The 20,559-nt window shown below is 47.0% G+C and overlaps 1 protein-coding gene across 3 annotated transcripts in view; it reads right to left on the reverse strand.

Moving 5' to 3' along the window:
* Window positions 1–20,161, reverse strand: part of TENM4 (teneurin transmembrane protein 4) — a 367,138-nt gene extending 346,977 nt beyond the window's left edge. For 2 of the 3 annotated variants that reach the window (XM_066622506.1, XM_066622505.1), the window contains exons 1-2: window positions 19,876–20,098; window positions 11,390–11,659 (exon numbers count right to left, since the gene is read on the reverse strand). In XM_066622506.1, the coding sequence (XP_066478603.1) occupies window positions 11,390–11,659; window positions 19,876–20,098 (493 nt within the window). Of the gene's footprint in view, window positions 1–11,389; window positions 11,660–19,875 lie in introns of all 3 variants that reach the window. The other variant, XM_066622507.1, reaches the window with a different exon arrangement.
* Window positions 20,162–20,559: the final 398 nt, after the last annotated feature.

A 20,559-nucleotide genomic window follows, 5' to 3' on the forward strand; every position in this document is an offset into this window, starting at 1 on the left:
AAATCAGGAGGTTGCGCATACACATCATGGCTTGTACCCCGTATCCCTTATCTGGATTGGCAGGGATTGAATTCGTGACCTTCTACTGTAGAGCTTGGTTAGATAGTGTCACGGAAGCAATGAACATGAATTTGGACAAACTCCAGAAGTTAGTGGTAGACGGGGGGCCTAGTGTGCTGTGGTCCATGGGGTCATGAAGAATTGGGCATGATTTAACGACTGAACAACAGCAACTATAGAGCTACAGTACCTCCTGCTTGCATGGGCTTCCCTACTGAATTAAATGAATGTTCTTTCAATCACTATGCTCAAACACAGGTTGAAAACTCACTTCTTCACTCCGGAACACTTGATGTGGTCGCCCCCTCCTACCTCTTCTCCCCATTCTCTTTTCCTTGTGTGCTCAGACTCATAGATGTTAAATATCAGGCCAAGGAGTGTTTATTTTTTTTTTTAATTTTACTTTTTTCATAGGCCTCGTAGTTACTATAGATACGCAGGATCCCCCTCAGTTCCACTTTGCTTTTGCAACATTCTGATCTCCTTTGGGTTCAATTCTGTTTTATTTCTGGATTTTTGGATGCCGCAAATGAGATGAGAAGTTGAGAGCCTTTGTGCAGAAAGAATATTGTCTTTGTTTTTGCATCTACCCTTTGCACGTTTTTGAGTGGGAGAAAAAAACAACACAGGGCAGGAATCCCCCTGCCCCCAGCCTTGGAATATTCTCCCCAGCTTTGGGAACATTCCTAAATTTCAGGCAGTGGTGTCACTAGGGGTGTGTGGACTGCACTGGGTGACACAATTTCTGGCCAAAATTGTGAAAATCTGTTTTTTGGTTTTTTTTATTAATACCATCATGCTATATATCATTGTCACCCCGGGGGGTACCAGGAGAAGCAAAACCCATCAGGGGAACAGGAGGAAAAGGGGTGGAAAGTAGAGAAAAGGGGTATACAGACCCCTGGAAGACCAGGGAAGAGCGAGGAACCAGACAAAGAGGGTGAGACTCCTAAGTCTTGGCTGCAAGCAGGCCCCTCTCCTCTGGGACAAGGCAGAGGCCTTCTCAGAGCCCAGGTGCAGCTACCTTTGAGGAAAGAAAGGGTGGAGCCGGCAGGGAGAAGGGAGGAGGAGATCCCGAGAGATCTGGGTCCCAGGTGTGGGAAGGAAGGGGCTGGGCTAAGAGGTCTGGCTAGAGGGATAAGAAGAAGGGAAGAGACAGTGGAAGGGGGAGGATGCCCCTTCCAGAGCTCCCTGGAACGGGGGTTAGGAAGGGGCAGAGAAGGGAGAAAGGAGGTATCTCTAAGAGAGGAGAGGCCTTCCCAACTGAGAGACATCCAGGGGTGGAGAAGAGCCCAATACTCCAGCCCCTGGAGGAAGGGGCTACCCATAGGCTGGGGAAGGGATCCCAGTCCAGAAGACGTCAGTGACAACTCCTGTCTGAGTCCAACAACCATTGAGAACCAAGGGGAAAGGAGGGTCACCACTGGACCCAGCCCCTTGCCAAGAGAACCCCAGAGCACCAGACCGGACCTACGGAGAACAACCCGCACCAGACACCTTTCGTGGTGAGAACTGAAGGGGGGAGATAAAGGCTCTTGGGGCGACGGGCCACTTGGGTCCTGGATTGTGGAGAGTCTGTTATTGAGACGGTACTTGGGGGAATGGGGTTCTTGTGAAGGAACGAGACCACCCCATGAATGTGAAGGCCACAACCAAATTAAAGAAGTAAGCAAGCCCTCTTTGTTTGCTCCCCGTTCCTCGCGTCGACCCTGGAGAGACTGGGCCGGGCTAGAAAAGGCAGGTGAGCCAATACCCTGAGGGGACATGGACATCACAATCATTCAATGTGTCATTTAATGCAGAATGCAATGAAACAAACCACGTTGAACTATCTGTATTCTATCACAAATTATAGCCAAATAATGGTATTCTGGGATAGCCAAACCAAAAAACTGCCTTATTTAACAAAAAGTGGATTTTCTTAACTAAAAACTGACCAATGAGATTGATTGTTCCAAGAGCCAATGAGGTGTTGTTATGACACCCCAGGGAACTAATAAGGTGTTAGTGTGAAATGGTTGGCAACCTTCAGTCTCGAAAGACTATGGTATAAGCCTACAGCACCCAGTATTCCCAGGCGGTCTCCCATCCAAGTACTAACCAGGCCTGACCCTGCTTAGCTTCCGAGATCAGACAAGATCGGGCATGTGCAGTGTGAATCAGCTCTCATTTCCATGGATCAGAAAAATACTACAAGAACTCTTATTCAGTTGTGTGAGTGACATCAAATTGGCCATTGGTTTTTTTGATGGTTGCTGATTTGTTGGGGGACCTGTACTGTTACAGATTAAAATATATAAAGTTAATGGGGGTTGCACCAACTCTAGTAATGCCACTGCATTTAGATTGTGCGTGTGATATTGTAATTTACTCTGGTCTGGTATGGGAGGGGTCCATCATGGGGATGACACAATGAGCTTTCACACCGCAAACCCCAGAGACGCCTCTGGTTCCAGGAATATTCCTTGGGAAGAAGAACAGATTTTGACATTTTGGGTTAAGCATATTTGGGAGAAATCTTAAACTCTAGGGTGGAATCTGGTAGAGGTAGATTCAGTACCAATCTTTAACTGTCACTGCCAACGGGAGCAGCAGCATTAACAGTGGTGTGCAGCCTGGCACTCGGTGCATTCTTTCATGCGTTCATGCTTGCAGGCGCATCAATGATATGGATTGCCCTGCAAGAGTCTCCTTCAGTTTTCCAGATGAAATGGCAGCCTTACAGGAAGGGTGGCTTGACATATTAATATGCACTAAAAGCAAACGTCTTCCAAATTAGCTCCAATGCAAGTGCCTCTGATTTTCCACCGAGATAAAGGGTGAAGGTTGCCTCTGAGGTCAATGACAGTCCATGTTTATTGGCCCGACTCTCAGGTTTGGAGATGTTGATATTGAGCGTGTCTCAGAAATCACCTCAGAATGAGGTAAGGCTAATCGATCGTCCACAGCTCCTTCTGCACATTGATAAGGCGACCCTTGAGGGCAGCAGAACTGTGGAGAAGCAGCACAGCTCAGACCAGAGTAGTAACTTACGAGGCTGCCTTCTACAGAATAAGACCATTGATCCACTGCCCTCAGTAATTCTGGCAGCCGTTCGCCAGGGTTCAGACTAGGTCCTTTCACTGCTTTACCCTGAGCTGGTCCATTCATGAAGCCAGCTGAGGAAGTTGCCTCAGGGGGCACCAACCTCAGTGTGCCCACTCGTCTTCGCTATTTAATCTCCTCCTCCATCAATTCCCTGGATCAGAAAAGGAAGAGCGGGCTTGAGTCGCAGAGGAAATGTGAAGAAAAGGGAAGCGGTGGGCTAGAGCATCTTCGCTCTCTAGCCTACCACTCCGCTTTCCCTCTTGTTTCCTCTCCCTTGCAGTCGTCTGGGGCTGCTGTGGTGTGAGGAAGTTTTAACCCTTTGTGCTGACCACAGTCCCAGTCTACAAACACACACAAACTGATGGCTGCTATTTGGGGCAAAAAGGAAAGAAAAGCACTCAAGTGTCAGTCCCATGCTTGGTGTAAGGTGCGAAATGCATGTGTGAACCTCATGATTAGGCCACAGAGCTAAGAAAAATGAGATGGGCGTGGTGCAGAGAGATTCATGCCCAGACATGAATGGCGCTAAAAAGAAGCTTCTGCCCTTGGCCTGCTCACACTGTAAGTCTTACAGAGATAGAATTACAAACTTGAATTCTTTGTTAGGACCATTGCGGGTCAGGTGGATGTATACCTTTGGAACTACAGGCCAGATGGTTTCAAGTGGCAGGCCAGACTATGCCTGTGAGCTGCATGGGCAGCCCCTTGTATAGAATAATTGTGCAGTGTCTCGTGGTTTCCAGCCAGCGGGACAGCAGTGGGACAGGTTGGTTGGTTGGCAACCTTCAGTCTCGAAAGACTATGGTATAAGCCTACAGCACCTGGTATTCCAAGGTGGTCTCCTAGCCAAGTACTAACCAGGCCTGACCCTGCTTAGCTTCCGAGATCAGACGAGATCAGGCATGTTGTTGGTTGGTTTCAAGCCAACAGGGTAGTGAAGTCCCTTATGGTCACATGTGAACAGTCTTTAAGGCCTGTAAGGAAAAGTTGAAGGGGTTGGCATGGAAAGAGAAGACTCATAGCAGACAGCAAAGCCCAGCCTTGTCTTTGTGAAGGACCAGAACGATAGCCTCATTCATGGGTTGAAAAGCAGGAGGTGGTGGTGGAAGTAATACATTTCAGCTAAGGGTGTGCCTGGCTTGTGAAACAAGAGATGCTTGAAAGCAGATGGCCCAGAGTATAAAAACATGCTCAGGTTTACGTTTGAGAGCAGGCTAACAGATGTACTACACCATCGCAGCTTTTTAAGAAGATGGATGGCTTTGTGGTGGTTGGTTTTTGAAGGCTAATGAACTCTCATTCGGAGGAACCATATGCCCAAATGCAGACCGGCCAAAATCAAAATGGTTATTATCCTCTTCATCTTGAGAGGTCTTCATTGTGTTGCCATGACACTTCCAAAGCAGTGTCAATATTGAACTGTGATCAGCTGGAGAATGAGCTTCTAAAATCAGGTATCAAATGGGATAACCATGCCATGATGGTGGCTTTCTTCATAAAAGTGGTATTTTGTAGTCCCAACGTATGGGCAGAGGCCCATGGCATCTTATGCTCAGCTGAGCCTCGTAGTTTAATGTTTGTTTAATACCGAGACACTAGGGGTTAGTTGGCTCCTCAATTAAATGAGACTGCCAACAATTTGCTTTATGCTGGAAAGCAGAGCTTCTGCTCTCATTCTTTTCTGGTCAACGGCTGCTCTGCAGCTTGGTTCCTCCACAAGCACTTGAGAGATGACAGCAATGGAAAACACTGTGAAGGACCAAATTTACAGGCAGCTACCAGGGATGCCGGGCTCAGGGACACTGGACAACTTCAGTAGTTATAATTAAAATTATATTTTAAAAAATCCCTAATGCTCAAGGAAACAACTGTGTGCCAACAGACAGCACAAACACCTACCAATTTACATGTTTACACATTTCTCATCTAATGTGACAGGGATAAATTGTGGGTTCATGCATCACAATTGTGATGGGAGCTGAAAAAAACATCACAAGGTATTCAAAAACTGAACAACTGGAAGTGGGGCACAAGAAAGAAAGAAAGAAAGAAAGAAAGAAAGAAAGAAAGAAAGAAAGAAAGAAAGAAAGAAAGAAAGAAAGAAAGAAAGAAAGAAAGAAAGAAAGAAAGAAAGAAAGAAAGAAAGAAAGAAAGAAAGAAAGAAAGAAAGAAAGAAAGAAAGAAAGAAAGAAAGAAAGAAAGAAAGAAAGAAAGAAAGAAAGAAAGAAAGAAAGAAAGAAAGAAAGAAAGAAAGAAAGAAAGAAAGAAAGAAAGAAAGAAAGAGAACATCTCAGCAAAATGTGCTTGTGAAAAATCAAAGAGTAACTACAGATGATCAGCTGGGGTAATAATAATAAGTAATTTGTAATGCTAGTATGATCACAAAGTAAATAGCAGCACTGGTGTTTACTCCAGTGCTTTGAGTTACATTTAGGGACAGCAAACGAATAGATTTAAGAACTGTGGTACTTTAAATGAGGCCAAGCAAGCTTGGGCTAAAACACATATTTCATGAACTCTTCGGAGTCAGAACTAGTCCCCAAATAGCAGGAGATTCTTTTAGGTGACCAGTTGCAAAGGGCTGAGTTCCTTGACCTTTAACCATGAACACGCCTTCCACTGAGTCAGGCCCTGAGGTCCCATTCTTATCCGGCCCTTGTACTGCCAAAATGAGTTCTGGCAAGTACTTTGCTGTGGCATGACAGCTGTTGTGTGCTGTTGAGCTGCTGCCACAAACAGCATGGCAGTGGCTCCGGGAGGCTCTGGTAAGTTAGCAGCAGGAGCAGGTCGTGGCATGGAGGGGGACTAATAGGGTATATCAGGGGAGGGAAGGGAAGGGATAAATCCCATGGCATTCACACATGCTAGAGCCCCCTTTTTTCTGCCCATCCTGCCCACTGGCTCTCCTTGGACCTGTACCAGCTATATAGCTAGCATCGGTTTGAGGGCACCCGTACGTGATCGGGTAGCCTACTGAGAGTTAAGTAAAAGATATTTTACTTTCCTCTTGCAGTCTGTCCAATCACCCACCCACATACACCACAGCACGGAGCTTCCATTGGCACAGCTGCATGGTATAATGTGGTAGGGAATAGGATTGGACACCTAGTCCACCAATATTGTCTACATGGCCTGGCAAGTGGCTCTGCAGGGTTTTAGAAAGAAGTCTTTTTGGCAGCTCTACCTGGAAATTTCCAATAATTGAATCCATGACCTTCTGGCTGCAAAGAGTGTGCTCTACCACTGAACGTGCAGCTCATTCTTGAGGCTGTAAAAGGAGGAAATTCCACAGGTGACAAGCTGCCTGTCTTCTACACCGGGGTCTCCAAACATTTTGGCCAGAGGGCCGCATCAAATATCTGGCATGGTGTTGAGGGCCGGAAAAAAATTTAAATATAAAATTTATATAAATAAATTAGAGATGGAACTTAGAGGAGTGGATAAATGAATGAATGGGTTCATTCCTTCAAACTCTCTGGCCCTGAGAATACCCTCCAGATGCAACCAAAGCACTGTTCCAGTCATGTTTGGCCAAGTGGGCCAGAGGCTTTCAGGGGACAAGAGGCTGGCCACGGGCTGGATAGAGGCTTGCCGCGGGCCGCATCTGGCCCCCAGGCTGGGGTTTGGAGACCCATGTTCTACATGATCAGGACCCATACTGTTTTTTCACCTGCCCAGTTTATTTATTTATTTAGCGTATGGCATATAATACATTGACTTTTATAACAATTAAACTAGATCAAATATCAACGTCCAGTTCGTCCAGCTATTCAAGGACAATATTGCACAGTATTGACAGGGCTGCCAAAGACATCTCTTCGCCCTTTTAATTGGCCCGCCTCTTGTTCTTTCTTGTTGTAACAAGATCAACATGATATTCAGAAATTAAGGGCACAACTCTAACCAGGTCTACTCAGAAGTAAGTCCTATTTTGTTCAATGGGGCTTACTCTCAGGAAAGTGTGGTTAGGATTGCAGCCTAAGCCTGCAAAGAAGGTGGAAGCACAGATGACTGAGGTTAACACAGCACACAATAAACTATAGTTTGTTGAGACATCCAACCCGGACCAAGGATCTGGACGCAGTTGATTGTAAGTGTAAACTAGGGCGGAAGGGGCTATATTTTCCCATAAAATAGTTCCCATTAATTACTGTACTGTCTACAGCACAAAATTTACAACATTCCGGTATTGTCCAAAATTTGCTGAGGAAAAGTTCCACATCTTGCATAGCAGAAGTTGGACTGAGTTTTTCCTGGCTGGTTTCCAGCCTCAGAGAGCTTCGCGACAGGTATGGTTGGCAACCTTCAGTCTCGAAAGACTAAGGTATAAGCCTACAGCACCTGGTATTCCCAGGCGGTCTCCCATCCAAGTACTAACCAGGCCTGACCCTGCTTAGCTTCCGAGATCAGGCACGTGCAGGGTAACAGTTGCTGTGACTCAAGATATTCAAGAAAAAATGAGCCATTTTTGCTCATGAGAACCACTAACCATTACATGAATGGAAGTAGAATTGTATAACGGGTGTTTTTGCCTCCTCATTAACCTTTTTTAAACTTTATTTTATTTTTTCAGACATAACTTGTAAGCAATGATATAAATGAGCAAAGAAACAAACATGCCTTCCTTACATAAAAACCTTCCTTGGATAAAATCCTCAAATTTAAAGGAATATGTGAAAAGGAATTTGATTTTTCTTTTTTTCAGAGGGGGTAAATATGGCAGACCAAATATGAGTACTGAATTAGTTAGAGAAAAAATGTAAGTAGGTTGTAAGATATATGATGCTTGATAATGAACGTGCTTATAACAAAAAATTGTCTTCCTTTATGCTGTTCACCATGTCTTTCCCCTACAGACAAAACCAAGTAACCAAGCTCCCTTACCCCAAGTAACCCTGGTGCTGTTTCCCAGCCCAGCTGGATGCAGCAGTAGCCATTTCATAGCTGCTGCAGCCCTGGGTGCTGGAAAGCATAGAACTGGGCTGTGAGTCTGCAACCTATAAACCATGTTCTCTACCACCGATGACACCTCAAGCAAAAGATTGCTCAGCAGTCAGTTCATAGGTTTGGCTCCCAATCAAATGTTGAACAATCAGCTGATTCAAATGGATGCCTGAGCTAGCCCTAAAAGTCCTGCCCTAAGAGTAACAAAGACATGGGCAGAGCCCTGACAATCTGAAATGTGAGGATGCCAGCCCTCAGAAACCCTTTGAAAGCACTGAACTATAAAACTATCCAGAAGGGGGTATAGGAATCAGAATTCAATACTGATTATTTATTTTGCATAATTAATGAGGAAACATGCAAAAGTTGCTGATGTTAACAGGCGATGGGAGAAAAATGGGCTTTAATGGCCTCTATAAAACCTGCTATTGATGGCAGTTTTATAAAACTCAGTATTGACCGCAGCTAAAGGCTATAACTTCTATCAATACAGTCAGCAATTAATATTGACCAGCAAACGTATCCGGTAAGCTCACTCATTCCATCCCATTGCTTGCGCTTACCCTTAGCACAATTTCATGTCTGTTGAAATATTTCCCCTATAAAATCTCAAGGGTCCTCAAAGTGAATTTCTTAGCAGCTTTAGGAATCTGAAGTTATACTGCTTAATCGCAAGGCATCTTCCCTGCCCTGGAATTTACATTGGCTTATTTTAAAAGTGGTGGTCATTATCCACCCAAAGATGCATATGTTCCAGTTGATCCTTGCTCAGTTGTAAAGGACAAGTGGAAGTCATACCAGATAAGTCATACCAGAGGGAAATACACACACACCTGCTTTCATTTTAGTCCTGCATAAAAATACCTCTGCCCCCTCCTCAAATTTGCTGCCACATTTGCAAATGGTGATGGCAGAGGTTATCTTGGTCATTTTTTTGGACAGGAGACAAAAGCTGGTGGAACTTTGCAGTAGTGGCTTTCCTCCTAGCAACTGGTGATCACCACTGGTTCTACCCAGAACAGTAGAGTTTCAACGGGGGTGTGTGTGGTGGTGGTGTAAGTATTGCAGGAACCACAATGCGCCATGTAAGCAGCCCCTCTCACTCACTGTCTGAGCCATTCTGGGCAGTGATAGCGGCACGCAGGCAGATGGCTCCAATGGCGAGTGGGATGGGCTTCAAATGGAGGGAGGGGTTCCCTCCAACAAGAGTGGGAGGGGTCGCTTACATGGTGCATTGAGGCACCTGCAATGCTTATCACTCTGCCCCCTTGTAGCTTCTCTACTGACCCAGAACTGTCCAACAGTGTCATCCTGAGGGGACTTCTGGCTGATTTCCCTGAACAATTTATTTGAAAATATGTGTGAGGTGCCTTTCTGCCACCATTGCTGTCCAAGGCAGCTTAACCAAATCTCATTGAGACATTGCTAAAATGAAGTATTAAACTGCACTAAAAACAGAAAAAGATGTCACTATACATAAACACAAAAAACAGAAGTTCACCCCCCCCCCAATGCTAACTGGAAATAAGATCCCATTGATGACAATAACTTCCTTCCTTGACAAACAGAACTGGAGATAAGGGGACAATCTGGATCAGAATCTTGGTAGGACCTTTCACTATAAGCTTCCTGAGCCCTTGTTGCAGTTTTGAGCTATGGGTGATCTGACTGCTCCTTACAAAGGAAATCAAAGCATGATTGGACCAGAGGCGCATTTAACCTCATAGGTTGTTTGGCTCCAAGGCTGGAAGCTCCTTAATTTGGTCACCTTGTGGTGACTGAAGCCTCCACTGAGAGGGGCTATGCCAGCTCCCTGACCCAAGGAGAGTTGTTTATTCCTCTTTTTAAAAAATCCTTTGCGCAACATATTTGTTATCACTGAACAGACGCTTAATAGGTTTCGCACACTTGAATTAAACAGAGAGCGCCGAGGGTGACACATGACATAGCCATGTCACAAGACTCTGTATACAAAAACAAGGCAGAAAAAAAAAGAGGATACCATATGTTGCAACAACCATGCTGAGAAAAGTCACAGAAGGGGGACTACTTCAGACATTCTATGGGAATCTCAAAGGCAAAATCCTAGGTCCCTCTGTGGCCAAAACATCACCTCTATATTAAGAAACTGACAACATAGCAATTCAATTAAAGGTGCAAAGAGATACACCACTTGCACGGCTACTGCGGCAGCTTTTTCGTCCCTTCTTTAAACACACCGGGTTCAAACCACAAACTGTATATTGTGTTCCACTCTCTTTCCTCATAGATCTGCTGACCCAAAAGCTCCAGCCATAAGCAGCCCCACATCTGCAAGGCATCTCTGCAGTCAGGAAGACAAGGCTGAGGAGAATTAAAAAAAAATACACCACTCTGGTGACCTTCAAGGTTTCATAAAAGACAAGTTTCTAAAAATATTCTCTTGGTCGCCCTTTCCCCTCCTCAGAGAGCAGCCAAGGCTATTTACATAAGTGACGGGAGTCAGTCAGGATGGGTTTGGAAATTATCCCCTGGAATATCAGTTCAAGAGATAAAGGAGCGCCGGCAAGAGAAGAGTAGAGAGCAGAGAAACGCTCGATAGGGTCAAATTCTAAATGCCTTTTGAAAAGGCCCTACAAGGAGCCTGCAGGCCACTTAATGGCTGCGGCTGCTTTTCTCACAAAGAATAAATAGGTAATCTCTTCAGCAGTTCATTACTGAATATCTTGCACAGGGGTGCAAAAGGCCATGTCATTGTGCTATGAAAGGATGCTGTCCCTCCCCTTCCAACCCTTCATGCTCTCATACTCGGGGCGCAATCCGAACCAACTTTCCAGCACTGGCGTAGCTGTGTCAGTGGGGCATGTGCTACATCCTGCAGTTTGGGGGGTGGTCATGGAGGCCTCCTCAAGGTAGGGCAATCTTAGTTCCCTTACCTCGGAGTTGCATTGCCCTTATGTCAGTGCTGGAAAATTGGTTCGGACTGCGGCCTCAGTAGCGTAGCGAAGGTGCACACACGTGTGTGTGTGGCAAGTATTACAAGCGCCACAATGTGCTGTGTAAGCGACCCCTTCCGCTCGCCGTTGGAGCCATTCTGCCCAGAATGGCTCCAACGGCGAGCGGGAGGGGTCGCTTACACGGCGCATTGCGGCACCTGCAATACTTGCCACACTGCCCCCTGTAGCTATGTTACTGCTCATACTCATGAGACTCAAGTTCATGTCTTAGAAGATGAAAAGTGAGCTACACAGCAAACAAGAAACAAACAGAGGCATCCTTAGAAGAAGCAGCAACAGCACTCCAGAGTGCCGACCCTTACCAGTTTCTGTGTTTTCGTGTTCTGTGTCGGTTAGGGTGAGGTTGGAGTTGGCGCGGCTGGACAGGCAGGAGCTGCGGCCCGACTTGGTGTTCCGCCCCCAGAGCCGGACTGGGTGCTCTGGCGACATGACCGCGTCGGCTTCGGTGTCGGCGTCAGAGCCAGCACTGAGGGAATAGCCACAGTGGGGCAGCCCGATATCCGTCCTGTACAGAGTCCCATGTGGAGGGGAGACATCCTCGAGGCCCAGTTCTCGCAAAGAAAAATTGGCTCCTAAAGCGTGGTGAGAGAGAAAGAGCAGAGCATTGTGGGAGGGTGTTTCCTAATCAGGGACAACACAGAGGCAATTGGAGGACATTTATATCATGCCAACAGACAACTGGAAAAGAGGGCATTGTTATTTATGGTATCTACTTTATCAGCCATGTTCATGGCATCTTCAAAGGATAAGAGAACATGCTCCTACCTGGAGGGGCTCACAATATAAAACAGAGATAAACTGAATTACAGAGGGAGGGGACGGAAATGGAGGTGAGGAAGGAGTTAAAGCAGTGATTCCTAAACTTTTTTCAACTGGCAGTTCTCTTGACCTACTGGGCCATTGGCTGCAGCTCCCCATCAGGGCTACAATCTTACACATCATATAGGGTGGCGGGGTTTTGCAAGGATTCTGTGGCTCCCCTGCACTTGGCTGGCTTCCTGGGGAGCCACGACTCACAGCTTGAGAACCACTGGGTTAAAGCAAGTGATTATTTGCATTAGGCTTAATTCCAGACCACAGGTGACATCCTGAGTAATGAGTAACGCTTCCTAGAACAGAAGCGAGCTCCAAGCTCACCTCAAGTGGTCTCTGCACAAGCGAGATGCTCCTTCTGTTCTTGAATGGAGTCTGTGTTCATGGACTGCGCCTCCATTCACAAAAACTTTACTCTGGATACCACCCCAATGGTCTTTGCCAAAGCTCTCACAGGGTTTTCAGCAGGTATTTGAAGGAAGTAAGAGGAGAGGCAGCAAGCAAACATCTTGGGAGGCAGTTCTGGGCAAAAGGGTGGCAACAAGAAAAGGGCAGCTATATCTGAGGGAGCTGGAGGGCTTTGGACAATTTATGGCCCAATCATAATGCATTGTGCCACCGGAATGCGCGTTCTGGCAGCACAACACGCTTTCAGTTAGTCGCAAAATGTGTCCTGCCACAGTGTGCAGGCTGACTGTCACAGGAACATAAGAACATAAGAACAGCCCCACGGGATCAGGCCATAGGCCCATCTAGTCCAGCTTCCTGTATCAGAGAGGCACCAGACACGTACTGCTCACCACCTCAGGTAAGAGTGCATAGGAGGTGGGTGGAATGAGGTGGGAAGTGGGCAGAATGGGGTGGCAAATGGGTCAGACTGGGTACATGAAGGGCTTTGGCAGCTGCAGCACATGGTAAAACCTAACCCCCTTCCTGGGCACAATCTGCTTTCATGCATCAATTTGGACTTGCAGTCTGAGTAGGCCCACCAGGCAGACAAAAGTAAATATTACTTTACTCAGCATGCAGTTAGTCTGTGGAACTCCTTGCCACAGGATGGGGTGACGGCATCTGGCCTGGATGCCTTTAAAAGGGAATTGGACAAATTTCTGGAAGAAAAGTCCATCATGAGCTACAAGCCACGATGCATATGTGCAACCTTTGGATTTTAGAAGTAGGCTACCTTACAATGCCAAATGCAAGGGCGGGCACCAGGATGCAGGTCTCTTGCTGTCTTGTGTGCTCCCTGGGGCATTTGGTGGGTCACTTGTGGGCCATCTTCCCATACCTTGAAGATGCCAAAATTCCCTCATGGGATTCAGCGGTAGCCGCATTGGCACAATTGCATTCCTATACAGGAAATTAGTTGGGATTGGCTCTGCTCTTGCGATGAGGAGCCCTGCATTTTGTAAAGCTCCCCAATCACACATACAGAGCTTACAGGGGTGTATGTGCGTGTAGAGGTTCTGTTTAAACCTTCCAATGAGCGTCTAGAAATCTGCGGAGGGGGAGATCTCAGTGGGCACGATCCTGCTCCCTCCTCAGTGCAATTCCTATCTATAGATGTGGTGGCATGAATGGGGCTTTTGTTCCACTGTGCTGGAGCACCATTTCCATCCCAGCATCACTGCAGAAGGCAAGGCCTTTTGCATCACACAAAGCCATTCCTGGCAGGACCTTGAGGTCATCCACCGAGGCACCTCCCCAGTTGACATTTTCCACTCTGAGAAGGTCACAGCGGAGACCATTCAGCTGCAGAACAGATGCAATTGTTTAGTTGGCTAAAAATATTACCTGAGAGGCAGAGAAAAAGCGACTCTTGAATTCAGGTCTAGGTACCCGCAGAGCAATATAATCAGTTCAAGGCAGAATGAAAAAACATTCAAATATTAGCCATCCTTTCAAAAGAAGTGTGTGGGAAAGCTGTCTAGACCAATTAGGGATTCCATTCCAAGCCTCATTTATTCATTAAATTTATGTTCTTATTTATTTTCCCCACCTCATTTATTATTTTTAAATAGAATTAGAGAGCCAATGTGATGCACTTTTTTAAGTGGAAGAGTTGGAAGACGGATTGTAGCTCAGAGGTGGTGTCCCTGATCTCTGTGCAGAAGGTCTCAGGTTCGATCCTGGAGATCTCCAGGTAGGGCTAGGAAAGAAATCTGCAGCCTGTCAGTGCAGGCAGTTAGGGAGCTAGATAGACCAAGGGTCTGACTGTTGAGTAGTGTGCTAGGACTAGAACTGAGAGACCCAGGTTCAAATCACCATTTAACTGAACTATGTGTTATGGATGAAGGGGACACACGCATCTTAACTCAGAACAGACTCATGCTTCTGGTAACACTCCATCTTTAAATCTGCAGACTTCAATGAGTACGTTTTGAAGAAGCTGCTATTTTTGCACTCCTATAAGGTCTATTACTATGTAGGTCACACCTGTGGAAGTGCCAGCTCAGCATAAAGCCACTTCCAGCATGTAACAACTTTGGCAGGAACACAGGTGCAAAGGGGTGTCCCATTCAGCACAAGCGGCTTGGAGAAGGAGTTGTGTTTGTTAGTTTTCTCTTAGAGAAAAATACAGGTCTAAGGGGTCAATCCTATCGAATTTTCCAGTGCACAGTGGAGGACCTCCCCAGCACCATGCTCTAGGGCAAAGATCAGTGATGGTGCCCTCCTGTAGGATGTCGCCACCCCCCTACACACAACCCCCGTCCCCCACTTACCAGGAGCGTACGGTGTATCGTGCAACTCCACAACACATCAGGGAAGCCTCCTGAAGGTTCCCCGACATGTTAAACTGTGTTCTGGAAAACCAGAAGCACAGTTTCTGATCCCGTTGGGAGCCTCAGAGAGCGTTCCGTGGGGTCCTAAAGACGCGTGAGGTTCCGCACCTGGGACATTTGCCCCATAGAGCAAATGGGAGATCCACCACTGCCAGTGCAGGTGTGCCAATGGAGCATGTCCTGCATCCTGTGGTGGGGAGGCAGTCACAGAGGCCTCCTCAAGGTATGGGGACATTTGTTCCCTTACCTTGGGGCTGAATTGCAGCTGCACTGGTGCTGGAGAGCTGGATAGGTTTGGGCCCTAAGGCTACAATCCTATGCACACTTACCTGGGAGTCAGCCCTGTTGAGCAGACAGGCATAGGATTGTGCTGTCATTCTGTTCATTCCTCATGATTAGAGGAAAAACCCAAGGAAGCAACAGAGCAAAAGGACTGGCGAAAGACCCAAATTAAAAAAATGCCATTCGTTAGGCTGTAGTCTGTGAAAACTGTGGGTGAACTTCACACCTTTTTAATTAACTAAGACAGATTAAGCTTCCTGACAGCATTGACAGGCTGGGGATATTCGGAGCGCCGATGCTCTGCCAATCTGGTGAGAGAGCAAGGAGTGAGCCTATGATAAATTAATCCCGATAACACCACTGGGCCTCCTTACAAGAAACATTCATTCTCATTCCACCACCTTGCAGCTGCGAGCTGAATTCAGACAGGCTAATGAACGCGGAGAAAACGGCATCACCCTTGAGGTGAAGCTCATGGGTCAACCTGGTAGGGTTTCCCCCTAAATCATTTACAATTAATTTATATAGTGACTATAGAGGCCAGAGAACTGTTGGGGGGGGGGGAATGCAAAGGGTTGCACTTGTGCAGCAGTCAGCACAAGCTGTAGGCATTTGTAGTACGCCTGGGCAGCCACAGGAGGGCCACAGGGCTCGCTGGGGCACAAAGCCAGGTTTAGGTCGACCCACCTGCCTGACTCTTCAGCTTAGTGCTCTTGCCTCATTGTAGAGGCAAACTAACCAACACATGGCAAGCTGTAACAAGTGCACTGGTGTGGCATGATCTTGTATTCTGGAAGTGGCAAACGTCTCGAAAAGAATGGGCATAGTGAAGTCCCACTCTTGCTTCTAACTTCTTCCCTCAGGCATTGCCCTCTTGGGATCAATTTTTTGCCCCCTCCACATATGTCCAATCCTTTATAAGGTCTGTTTTGTTCCTGAAGGCCTCTTCCTGCCTGCCAAGATCTGAACCAGAAACTTCCTGATAGGCTACTCCAGAGGCGGTCCTGGGCTTCTCCCAGGCATTCGGTGGGCCACTGTGAGATACAGGAAGCTGGGCTAGATGGCAGTGGCGTCACTAGGATTCGCGTCACCCGGTGCGGGAGTCCTGTGCGTCACCCCATGTAGTGGGCGGGGCAACGCCCCAGGTGGGCGTGGTGATGTACCATCGCCCCGCCCCCACTGGTTTTTTGGCTGTACCTTTTGTTAGAACACAGATATTTCAATGTGGGTTGTTTCATTGCATTCTACATGAAATTACGCATGGATTGATATATAACATGATGGTCTTATTCCTCCAAATTCTGATTTTAGTGATTTTGAAAACTTGTAGAGTCTCTCTCTCTCTCTCACACACACACACACACCCCGTGTCAACTTACTTACTAACAACTTATTGCACCAGTTTTCAAACTTTTAGCACTGGGACCCACTTTTTAGAATGATAATCTGTCCAGGACCCATTGGAAGTGATGTCATGGTCAGAAGTGACATCATCAAGCAATTAAAATAAATAATTATAAATAATTAAATTAAAATAAAATAAATAAGGGGGAGCCAGTCCTGTTCCACCAAGTGAGTCTACTCTGCAGTAAGTCCAATAGTGGTCAATGCGGCTTACTCTCAGGAAAGTGTGGGTTGGATTGCAGCCTGTGAGCTCAAGCCATGCATGTCTACTCTGAAGTAAGTCCCATAGTGGTCAATGGAGCTTACTCTGTAGTCTGCCTGCAATAACAACCCCCAAAAAGAATCAGTGAAATTTCCAGCCCTCCCAGTGCCCAGTTTAAAGTTCTTCTATTTCAGGCATATCAATACAAAGACCAACCTGGCTTTGCAAGTTCAAAATAAAAGACTTTCTCCTTACCATTCAAGCCTCTTCTTTGTTCTTTTTACAGGGGGGGGGGAGTGGCTGCCTTCTTGAGCAGCTCCATTGGATCAGGACCCTTCCGGTGTCCTCGCATTCCCCTTTGCTTGGCCTGACCACCAGCCAAGGCACGTCTGCCTACTTGCAAGTAAACGTGACTGTGAGGCTGCTTTGCTTTCCATAGGGCTCCATAGACGGGGAGGGAGGCAGCTGGGAGGGAGGAACCTCCTTCCCCGGTGTTTCTGGGGGCTGCACTCATTGGAAGAGGACCATTCTGACATCCTTGGAGCCACTCAGCCTGCCTCGACTAAGGCAGGTCCGCCTACTTGCGCATAAACGCAGCCATATGGCTTCATTTTGGGCTCTGACGTGCAGTTGGGAGGGGGAGATTCTCCGGTGTTTTTTGGGGGCTGCATTCATTGGATCTGGGCCATTATGGTGTCGTTGGATTCCTCTCAGCCTGCCCTTTCCGAGGGACTATGGCAAGTAAGCCTATTCACGAGTAAACGTGCGATACGGCTCACTTTCGCTTTCCATAGGGCTCCATGCATTTTTTCCTTCCGGTATTTTGGCCATAACGTTTGAAAAAAAGGAGCGATTTCAATTCTGTTTTTTGCACTGCACTCCGCTGGCCATTCTGCATCCAACGGTATATGTCATGACACAGTAGCTCATAACCCTGCGTTGTTAGCGCGTCACCCCCAGGGCGCATCACCCCTCCGGCACGTCACCTGGTTTGGCCCGCACCCCCCACACCCACACTAGCGATGCCAGTGCTAGATGGGCCTTTGGCCTGATCCAACCAGGCTCTTCCTATGTTCTTATGTTCCACCTCTGTATTTGCCATCACCCCAAGCCAGAAGTAATGATGATGACGTCATTGTTTGTTTCTCCCTTGAAAAAAGGAGGAAGGAAAGAAGGAAGGAAGGAAGGAAGGAAGGAAGGAAGGAAGGAAGGCGGCAACCCAGGCTCCAATGGGGCCTTTTCGTGCCACTTCTAAGTAACATGAAAGGCTCCATTGGAGCATTTTGGTGCTGCTGGAAGCAGTGCCCAGGAGTTGTGTGCTGTCCGCTTTCCGGAAGCGGCACTTGCCTCTGTCCTGGGCATCACTTTCGTTGGCGTTAAAATGTTCCAATGGAACCATTCCTGCCACTTAGAAGTGGCATGAAAAGGCTCCATCTGAGCCAGAAGCAGTGTGTGCTTCCCCTGTAATCGGAGGATGTGTGTGCTGCTTCCTGCTGCTCTGGCGGCCGCCCCTCTCTCCTCTCCTTTCTTTAAAGGAGCACAGCCACTTTAGGTGTGGCTCCCCGCTGATCAGAGGGCCGCGCCCCTCTCCTCCCTTTAAACAAAGGGGAGGGAGGGGGCGGCTCTCAGACTGGCACGGAACCATGTCAACAGTGGTAGCAAGAGCGTAGCAATTGTCAGTGCGGTTCCTCAAAAGCTGGTGGTAGTGGTGGGGGTGGGTGGGGGTGGGTGGGTGGCAGAAAGTAATGCTGCCCCCAGGCTAAATTCCTAGCGCCCAGGGCATTTGCACCCCCTGCTGCCCCCGCCCAGGTCCACTACCACTAGGCTACTCAAGCAAAGACAACATAGAGGGGAACACATGAAGCGTCCTGCTGAAACAGGGCAACGTGGGTTGTAGGCCAGCGTTCTGTTTCCCATAGCAGCTAGCTACATGCCTCTAGAACAGGGGTGTCAAACTCGTTTCAAACCAAGGCCCGAACAGCGTTTATGATGCCTGCTGAGGGCTGGAAGTGATGTCATTAGGCAGGAAACGATGTCATTAAACAGGTCATAACCAAAAATAAGCACTTTTTCCTCACGTAGGAACTCATTAGCTGCAAATGTCAGAAGAGAAAATATGCAAATCTTGGTCATATTTCAAAATATGGGAGAGCCCCATTTTCACGTGGGCTGCCCTTTCAGCAGTGCCACCTCAGCACTGCTCAGCAGATGAGAGCCTGAGGGAGAGATAAAAAGCTTCGGCGGGCCGTATCCGGCCCCCAGGCCTTATGCTTGACACTCCTGCTCTAGAAAGCCCACAAAGGTCAGTATTATTATTGCCAGCATGGCCACTCAGTTACACACACATACACACAGTTCGTTGGTTGTTCCTGACCCTTCTGTAAATGCTTCCCGATTATCCTGAGTTTCTGCCTTGGCAACAATGATTCTTAAGTGAAAAACAGATGTGACGTGATCTGTGAAGGGATCTTCCATTAAAAAAACCAAAAACCTCTTAATTGTATGACTGGGCGCACTGCATGCAAGTGCATATGAGTGAGAGAGTCGCATTAGGACCTCTGGGGAGACAGTGCTAACCCTTTCCCCTTGTACTTTTCCCTGACTGAAATGGTCTCCCCCATACAAAAGGGTCACAAGATAACCACCTCCACTGTGCCTGTTTTCTCTTACCTCATCAGAGAAAATGGGAGCTTTGGAGGAAGGAGGACAAGGGGAATAAAACCTATGCACCCCTCTCCCAGCTCTGCTGCTCCAACCCAATTCTCCCTTGCCCTCTCCAAGCTTCTTTTTTAAAAGAGAAGATTTGATCATGCATTCCCAACACCGTTTCTGTTTTTGGTCCTTAGCCTAGACCAGTGATGGTAAAACTGTGACACGCATATCAAAGGTGACAGGTCACAATGTTTTGGGTGACATGTCAGCATTCACCAACACCCAAAAAAACTGCGTTTGTTTTACTCGTATTTCATTTTTGTAATTATTTGACATTTCTTTATATAATGCACAGCACCATACAGGATTGGACTGTATTTTTTAAAAATAATTGAGTATGTAAAGAACTGTTTCTCTTTTCTTCAGGGGTGGGGGAGTGGGCGTGTGACACACCAGCAGAATCACATTAGGCATGTTCTTTTTTGACACACTTTTTTGACACACTGAGCCCAAAAAATTCACCATCACTGGCCCAGACTCTCTGTCCAGCCAACCTCCTGCTCACTCAGTTTCCTTTTCTTGCTTCCAACAATCTTGGCCTCTATCCCCCTTTCTTGCCACGGTTAAATCATTCCAAGCAAAGTCCAAGTACCTGTTCGGCAATACTCATCCGCCTCTTGGTGCACCATCTCTTTAACCCGATTGCCGTAAGTCAGTCTGGAGTCCTGATCATAAGCCTTCAGAGTCTCGCTGGAGCTGTAGGACTTCTGAGGTATTTTGCTGTCTTCACTCTCGGCTGAGGAGCTGGTGTAGCGGCGCTCGGCGTCATGGCGCCTGGTCAAAGATCGATACGGCTTTCTTTCCTTCACATCCATGGCCCTCTCGTCTGTGTCTTCAACATCAAAGAAACGGGGTCTTGAGGCAGTAAGATCAGAATGCTCTGGAACAGAGAAGGAACAAACTACTTTAGCACCACAGTTCACTCAATAAGAAAGGTGAGAATTTTTTTGTAAATAACTCTCACCACTAGCGGCTCAGCCAAAATCACCCAGGTTTTCATGAACATTTCGTTAGCACTATTTTTTTTTAAAGATCCTCCTCTTTGTGCGATGTTTCAGCACTCCGTCATGATAATTTTCACTTATTCATTTTGCATTTGTCCTCACTCGCCATTTCCCTCAATCAGATAATCACATAACCAAATCTGATAAGTGGTACAGTCGGGCCTCTTTATCCACAGATTCAGGACCTGCAGATTTGACTATATGCAGGTCCCAAACCCAAGGGCTCAGCCCAACCTAGACCCTCCAGAGGTGACAGGACCTGTGCTTTGATT

Source organism: Tiliqua scincoides, chromosome 3, assembly GCF_035046505.1.
Source record: "Tiliqua scincoides isolate rTilSci1 chromosome 3, rTilSci1.hap2, whole genome shotgun sequence".
Lineage (NCBI taxonomy): Eukaryota > Metazoa > Chordata > Lepidosauria > Squamata > Scincidae > Tiliqua > Tiliqua scincoides.